Source organism: Orbicella franksi, chromosome 9 (assembly GCF_964199315.1).
Source record: "Orbicella franksi chromosome 9, jaOrbFran1.1, whole genome shotgun sequence".
NCBI classification, from domain to species: domain Eukaryota; kingdom Metazoa; phylum Cnidaria; class Anthozoa; order Scleractinia; family Merulinidae; genus Orbicella; species Orbicella franksi.
In genome coordinates this window covers 25,430,660-25,439,491 of record NC_138153.1, presented here as the reverse complement: position 1 = coordinate 25,439,491, position 8,832 = coordinate 25,430,660, and the positions used below count along the sequence as shown (strand labels likewise).

At 44.5% G+C, this 8,832-nt stretch overlaps 1 protein-coding gene across 1 annotated transcript; it reads right to left on the bottom strand.

The window, feature by feature from the left end:
* Nucleotides 1-424: 424 nt before the first annotated feature.
* Nucleotides 425-6,499, bottom strand: LOC145498578 (uncharacterized). Its single transcript, XM_081478483.1, has 2 exons — nt 4,066-6,499; nt 425-3,960 (listed from the first exon to the last, which is right to left on the bottom strand). The coding sequence occupies exons 1-2, from the start codon at nt 6,497-6,499 to the stop codon at nt 425-427; spliced, it is 5,970 nt and encodes a 1,989-aa protein (XP_081334609.1).
* Nucleotides 6,500-8,832: the final 2,333 nt, after the last annotated feature.

The window sequence follows — 8,832 nt, the reverse complement described above, 5'->3', positions numbered from 1 at the left end:
TGCAAATGAACATAACATATACAAAAAGGGCACAAAACAAAAGAAACTAATTACGCAAAACTTAACACCAAACACGAAGCAAGAAGCATGAACAAATGTCACAAATTCTGGCGCCTACATTCCGGCCCCTTAAATACGAAGGTGTAAACCGTGTATTTACCAACGAAACAAACAGGCCCAGAATTACTTAAGTAATTAAAACGCAAAGCGGTAGTCACTTAAAGTCTAGACGCCTTAAAATATCAACAAAAATACTGCTATGAAACGTCTTTTCGAGTGTTTCCCTTGAAGGCAAGTCACACGATCTTTAGCAGTCACGCAAAACAACAACAGTCACGGAACTTTCGCTCCAAGCTGTTCAATTGACTCTTGTAGGCACAGCTTCCTGATAGGGCGTTTCCAAGTCAAAGTCTCCAAAGTTGCTCTAAACTTGCTCCAATAAACAAAGTTTGCTGACTGGACGTTCCAGCGTCGACTTCTTTGTTATGACCTTGACGCGTCGAACGAAACCGCTGCTATCAGGGTAAACCTCACTGACTCGACCAATCGGCCATAAATTCCTAGGCGACTGGTCATCCACAATAATAACGGTGTCTCCTACTGAGAGATGTCTCCTTGGGCGTAACCACTTTTGGCGCTCCTGCAACAACGGAAGGTACTCTCTTTTCCATTTATACCAGAAGACGTTAGCCAAATATTGAACTTGCAGCCACCTCCGCCTTGAATACAACTGATTTCTTTCGAAGACACCTGGTGGAAGAGAAGCTTCCTGACGTAATAACAATAGATGATTCGGTGTTAAGGACTCCAAATCTTTCGGGTCATCAGAGACTGCAGTTAAAGGTCTGCCATTGATGATGCTCTCGGCTTCACACATTAGAGTTTGAAGGCTCTCATCGTCGAGCGTTTGCTCTTTAACTAGGCTTCCCAGGATCTTTCGAGTGGATCTTATCATTCTTTCCCAAGCGCCGCCATGATGCGAGGCCGCCGGTGGATTGAAATACCATTGGATGCCTTTCTGTAAGAGCTCTTCGTGGATCTTGGCTTGGTTCCAGCCTTCAATCATGACTCGTAGCTCCTTTTCAGCCCCTGTGAAATTTGTTCCATTGTCCGAACGTATCTCTTTCACTTGACCTCTTCGGGCAATGAAGCGTCTAAGTGCCAGGATGAAGGAATCTGTGTCCAACGTATATGAAATCTCCAGGTGAACAGCTCTGACAGCCAAACAAGTAAAGATAGCTCCATAGCGTTTAACCATACTTCTCTTTTGACGAACAAGAAAGGGACCAAAATAGTCTATTCCCACACAAGTGAAGGGGGGTTGATCTGGGGTCACTCGAGGGCGTGGTAAATCGGCCATCTTTTGCTCTCCAACAGCGCCCTGACGCCGTCTGCAACCAAAGCAGGATGCAAGTACACTTCGCACGGTAAGATTGGCACGGATGAGCCAAAATCTTTCTCTCAAGAGGGACAGAACATATTCTCTGCCAGAGTGACCACTCTTCTGGTGAAAGTGCTGGATCAGAAGCCGGGCAAGAGGAGAATCTTTGGCAATAATTATCTGGTGCTTCGAGTCATCATGCAGAGGTGCTCTGCTTAGACGTCCACCGACACGAAGAAGACCGTTCACCAAAATCGGGTCCAATTTTGCAAGGACGCTTGACTTCTTCACACAGTTCCCTTTCTCGATGGCTCTTCTCTCTTCTGCGAAGGCACGGCTCTGATCAAACCTGATTACTTCTCTCTCTGCATCATTTATCTCTGAACAGGTCAAAGGTTCCAAACTGGCTATCTGGGAGCTTCTGTCGAAGGTGTCTTGCGTAGACTTTCGTTTCCTGGTAATAAATCTCTTTTGGCACCGAAGACAAAGCGCGATGAACTTCAATAACTTGAGCCAGGATGAGAACCGCTGGACCATAGAAATGACATTGGACTGAATCTCACTCGGACGCGCACCGACAACAAAGGATTTTGACTCTCGTTTCACCTCCGGGTCATCACCAGACAGCTCTGTACTGTGTTTTGGTAGGTTAACCCATTCGGAAGGAGGCTTTAAAAGGAAATCCGGCCCCTTTATCCAACGGTCATTTCGAATGAATGCATCTGCAGAAGTTCCTCGTGAGGCATCGTCGGCTGGATTGGACTTGGATTCTATGTATCTCCATTGTGAAGGACTCGAGTCTCCTCTAATGATAGCAACCCGGTTAGCGACGTAAGTGTGGAGGCGTTTGGACTCATTCGCAATATAGCGCAGGACAGTCACGCTGTCAGTCCAGAAGGTGATTTTATCTATTGGAATTTCCAGCTCATTCTTCAACAACTTGTTTAAACGAACTGACACAGTCGCGGCTGCTAATTCCAATCTTGGAATACTCATCTGCTTCAAAGGGGTGAGGCGGGATTTACCAACTAGAAAGGAGCAATGAGCCTGACCATCTGAATTGACTTCCCTAAGATATGAGACAGCTCCATAAGCGCACTGGGAAGCATCGCAGAAGTGATGAATTTCAGTGGTTACTACTTCTCCTAGATCGGCACCCTTAACACATCTGTTGACTGAGAGCTGAGAAAGCTTCGGCAGATCAGCAAGCCACGTCTGCCAACGAGATAAGTGAAAACACGGAATCTCATCATCCCAACCGAGGCCTTTTCTGCATAAGTCCTGAAGGAGAAGCTTTGCTGGGAGAACGAAAGGTGCAGCCATGGCGAGCGGATCGTAGACTGAACTAACGACCGAGAGAATTCCACGTCTGGTACAAGGTTTCTCCTTGATGTTCACTTTAAAACCGAACGCATCCGTCTCGACAAACCATGACACGCCCAAAGCTCTCTCTGTGGGAAGCGTATCGCATTCAAGATTAAGCTCCTTCACGTCCTTGGCTCTTTCTTCCGGTGGAATGGACTCTAAGACTTGTCGATCATTGCTTGCCCATTTGGTCAAATTGAATCCGCCAATCAGCATAAGTTTACGTAGATCAGCCACATGCTTGACTGCTGCAGAACTCGACGATAAGGACTTCAGGCAATCGTCAACATAGAAATTCCTTAGGATCGTATTAGCCACGTCGGGTGAGAATTCATGCTTGTGGTCTTCCGCATTCCGTCGCATGGCGAAATTGGCACAATTCGGCGATGAAACTGCGCCGAAAAGATGAACAGTCATTCGGTACTCTTCCAGCTTCTTGGTGAAGTCACCTTTGGGCCACCAAAGGAATCGCAAGAGATCTCTATCTTCTTTCGGAACGCGCACCTGGTGAAACATTGATTGAACGTCACCCATTACTGCAACTGGATCCTGGCGAAAACGAATTAGCACACCAACTAGACTGTTGGTCAGGTCTGGTCCTTGGAACAGCTCGTTGTTTAGGGACGTGCCATGAAACTGGGCGGAACAATTGAAAACCACGCGTATTTTATCCGGCTTCTTATGATGGTAGACACCGTGGTGTGGAATAAACCACACCTTACCATCTGATCTATTCAGGACGTTCTGGGGTACCTTCTCTGCATAACCCTCACTGATAACCTCCTCAAGGAAAGCAACATAGTCCTCACGAAGTTTCGTGTCACTGGAGAGCTTGCGTTTGAGGTAAGAGGCACTTCGGTCAGCTTGACTCCTATTTACTGGCAATTTCACGTTGCGGTTCCTTAACGGTAGTGAAACCTGGTAATGACCATCTGCACACTGCACAACCGAGTCCTCTACAATGTTCATAAACTTGAGGTCATCCCTTGACATACTTAGACCATCGGAGTAAGGTGCATCCACGAGATCAGTACAAGCTGCACACATAGGATGAGTTTTCTTAGACGTAATGAAGAAACTAGAGCAAGGTACATACTTCTGCTTTCTCCCAGTTGGACCATTAATGACCCAGCCGAGGTCAACTCTGGTTGCATATGGGCCTCCATCAACAGCAGGGATTATTTCTCTCGGCTGCAAGGCTTCAGGAACATCGGCTCCAATCAATAAATCCACTCCGGAATTCAGATCGGATAAGTACACATGGCCTTGAAGGTGCGACCATCGCTCAACATCCTCTTACTTTGGGATTTCGTCCCTACCTACGGGCATAGCTGGTCTGGAAAGTACGTCAGGCAGGAGGATGGCAACATTTTCGTCTAGATCAGATACCACCAGGTCGTTAACGAGAGCAGTGTCTACATCTTTACTACTATCCATGGTGGTTAGCTTTAGTCTCGTCTTCTTGCCGACGACCATCAGGCGCTCCATCAGGCTAGCTGAACAAAAGGTGGAATTGGAACCATTGTCGAGTAACGCATAAGTTTCGATGCAGAGAGGACTGCCTTTAACTTTAACTTTTACAGCCACTATAGGCAAGGCAGTAACGGGGGAACTTTCCATCGTGGTTAAGCCACAGAAGTGATCACCAGTGCTCTGGTTCGTGTTCTGGACAGTGTTCGACTGGCTGTTCAAAGATTGAGGTCTGCCTTCTCCACACTCAGTTCCAACAGAGTCTTGTTGTGTTCTGACTCCAACAACAACTTCCGGGGTACTTGGATGCAACACAGTGGCATGTTTCCTGTCGCAGTGATTGCAGGGTTTCTTCTTGTAGCAACCTTTGGACTGGTGGCCGCCATTCAAGCAAGAGAAGCAAGGCCGCTGCTTCATCACGAAGTCGCGCTGATCAGCATCGGGCACTTTGGCGAAACTGGAACATTCAGCGAGAGTATGATCTGCATTGCAAAAGGGGCACTTCTTCTGCGAAGGGTTAGCTGAGTTGGAGGAATCACGACTGGATATACTGGGGGGCTTCTTGTCAGTAATGGTAACGAGGGCAATTTGCTTGTCACCACGCTTCTCAGATTTAGATCTCGGGCCCCTGTCCCTGTTATTCTTCTTTTCCTTTTCCAAGAAAGGGAGTTTTCCAAAGACTGGATTGGACAAGGCACGCGCCTTCTGCTCAACAAACAGGGAAATGTCATCAATACAAATGTCTCTCCCTTCGGTGTTGAGGATTTTGTCAGCGTTGTCACGCCAACTAGCTTCCAGTTTCGGAGGAAGTCGCTCGATAATCTTCCGCATACAATCCGGGCTTTCAAACTTGCTGGAGTAACCAATAGCTTTAAGAGTATTCGTACAACTGGCCAGCAAAGTGGCGAAACCTTCTAGAGCTTCGGCGTCTTCGGCCTTAATAGCAGGACCATTCGTCACTTTATCCACATGAGCCATTGCAATTTTATGCTTCTGACCGAATTTACTCTCCAAAAGCTTCCTTGCCTTTAGGTAGCCTGCTTCAGCGTTCATGTAGAGACAGCTGCGCACTAACTCCTGGGGTCTGCCAGCCGTATGCTGTTCTAGGTAATAGAGTCTTCCGGCATAATCGGACTCTCTAGTCTCGATCACAGTTTCAAAGGCACGAATGAAGGTACAATAATCCAGCGGGTTGCCAGTAAACACGGGTACACGTCTCCTTGGGAGCGAGTTTCTTTGTTGTTGGCTCACAAACTCTTTCATAACGCGATTCTGTTGTGCGAGAATATCATAAGCCATGTCGCTCAGTCCAGATTTCTCGGAGCCCGAGCTTGAACCGCTTGCAACACTCGCCTGGTCGATAGGCGCCAAATTGACACTTGCTTTAACTGATCCTTGCTCGTTTTTTCCAGAAGACACAATCTGTGAACTTTTAATACCATCGGTCCACGTGACCTTGGTGTTGGAGGACACACCTGGAACATCAACAAGAGTGTTAGAGGCCGGCACTATGTTTGGAACAAAGTTTCCTGCTTCTGCTTGGGCATAAGCTTTCTCTCTAGCCAGAGCCTTAGCGTATTCCGTTTTGAGGTTCAGCTCATCTTTCTTCAGCTGAAGCTCGTACTCTTGACGTTTGAGGAGTAGCTCCGTCTCCTGAAGAGAATGGCGCTGATTCAAAGCAAGTACCTCGGCTCGAAGTTCGGCGATGCGGGCTGCCTCTTTGGCTCTTGCAGCTGATATAGAGCTTGTTTTGGAGAGCCTGCTTGACCTAGATTCACACTCAGAGGGTTTAGGCTTGTTTCGTAGGCCAATTCCAACTTGAGAGGCACTGTCATCAGGCGTTACCAGGTTATTCTGAAGATTCGTTTCCGTAACCCGTAACCAATCGTTTACCGTTCGACAGAAGAAATCCAAACTGCTTTCGATTTCAGCGAAATAGACCTCTGATTCTTGCCTTTGACCTTCGTCAGTCAAAGCCGCATGATACGCGTGCTGGGCTTCAGCAAACTTGCGAAACAACGACGTAATTTCCGGCAGCTTTATTTTCACTGCTTCCAAATTGCTTTCATCGGTTAGAAGGTTGTCAATCTCTCTCCTTTTAGCAGATAAAGAAGATAACACTCCTCCTCTCTTCTTTCTTAGTTCTCGAATTCGTTCAAGTGACACTCCTTCGTGATCCAAAGAAGAGTTAGGTTTACGAACACGTGTACTTGTGCGTTGAACAGGTTGACCGCTCTTCCCTGTAGAAACGGACAAATTAACATCCGCAGCGTCGGAAGACATCATGATAGACCATAAATACAAACCCGATTCGTCTTTTACGAATAAAGTCGCACACGCTTTTAACTCGTTTCGGATCTTCCGTTACATAGAAATTTATTTCCTCAATGATCGAAACACGGTAACTGAAAATAACAAAATTACAAACACGGGAATGAACATAAAATAACTAACAACCACCGAACATGAAGAATGCAGAAAAGCGGCAAAGCGAAATAAACGAAGAAACTTACAAGACGAATGTGAAAAATCAAAGACGAACCGAAAACCAGAGACGCTCCTAGTACCCAATGACGCTACTAACTGAAATAAATTACACGCAAACCGAACTTATAGAGTATGCAAATGAACATAACATATACAAAAAGGGCACAAAACAAAAGAAACTAATTACGCAAAACTTAACACCAAACACGAAGCAAGAAGCATGAACAAATGTCACAAATTCTGGCGCCTACACATCATAAGAATCCGTTGCAAGGGCATGGAAACTGATGGGACCCTGGACTTGCAAATTTTTACCAAGAAATGCATGCCAGGGGGCACCCAAACTTGCTAAATTTATAAAATTTCGCATATTTACTTTTGGACATGGTAAATTGACCTACGGAGGTTGTTTTGTTTGTAAAAGAATATGGAATGCTGTTGATATTGCGTGACATCGGTATGAAAGGTCCGTTGTTCCAATAGTTGCAAACCACATAATTACCAACAGGGTGCTTTAGTGCATATGCATAAACTTCAGATATAATAGCACGCAAACAGTCTGCTCCCAAACGCTGTCCGTCCCAAAGGTACGTTTCTGTTTTTCATTGTACTCGGGTGTCCTTGTGTAGTTCATCTGGTCTTTTAATTCACTGAAATAGAATAATATGAGCCAGACGAAGTTTAGCATATGGTAATAGGACTTTGTAGTATTCTTTTAGTCAGAAATCACTCTCTTGGCATGTTGTACAGTAATTTGCTTTCCTAATGACCTGACATACCTCACGACGAACCTTATTATGGAGACGGTCGCCCCACGTTCCTCAACTTTGTCAACTTGCACGAGCACAGCCTGCAGTTATCGATCGAATCACTGTCGCATAAATATCAATTAAGCAATTTACGAGACTCCATCGAGGTCCTATACTCCACCAGTATATCACTGGTTCTGAGCAAGCTTCCCAGTTTTAAGTAAAGGATGATTATTTTTTAATGAAACGAAAGCGTCGAACGCACTGTAGTAGTATTTTATTCACTGCTAATTCATTTAAAGCTGGTTTTCACCAACGACGAAGTCGCAGTCAGAGTCGTATAAACGCTTGCGACCTGGTGAAAATCGAAAATCGGAGTCGAAAGCGAAGTCATATGCTCTGAAGCATGTAAGAAATGTTCGTCGGCTTTTATTCGTTTATTTTTGAGAGTAAATATGTGCTGGACATGGAGAATACTCGCGAGGGATAATTTAGAGTCTACAAAAGACAAAGAGAAAACAATCAAGAAGTCGGCTTTCCTTCGCAAGGCCAAAACCCTTTCGGCGATTTTTGAACCGAAACGGATATCTCTTGAAAATTACTGAACCATATTCCATATTATAACTCGAGTGCTTTATTGGATGTATATTACATATCCCTTTAGATAGATTAGCAATATCTTGGACGTATATATTCCAATTCGGGTATATAGATAAAGACTGCAATTTTGATGTATATATTGTAAATTTAAATACAGCAACTCGACATACAAATATCACTTTTCAACATTTTAATCCTACTTAACAAGCATTAAAGTGAGAAGGCATTATGTAACAGTTAATTAAAATTTATGTATTTAAATTGGAATAACGACGTTTTCAATGATTTAAACGTTCAAGAATATGTTGGAATAAATTGGTAATTTTTTTTAATTAGTGTGTAAAAATGATGTACCAGATGTACAGACTGTCCCTACAAGAACAGCACAAGTTTGACTCTTCTCGTCACTGGCGATTGCGAGAGTAAACTCCTGCTTTGATTCGCACATTCCTCGACAAGCTTTTGTAAATATTAATTAATTTAAATAATTAAACGTGAAGTAGTGGGCCCTTTATCTCTTCTGGATGCAGATCGTAGGCGGTGACATCGCTCAATACAGACTGCAGAATGTAGACTGAGAATAAAATCCTTTTTTTTTTTTTCAGGCGTTCTTAAATAGGCCATAACTCAGATGTCATATTGAAGCTTTGCTATAGTGTCATTCAGTCGCTTTTCCCAGGCCATCTTCCTGGAAAATTTTCATTAGCTGGGAATATTCCTTGAATATTCCTTATCTTTGAACGAAGCGTCAAAGCCAGTCGTTATAAAATAGAATTTCAA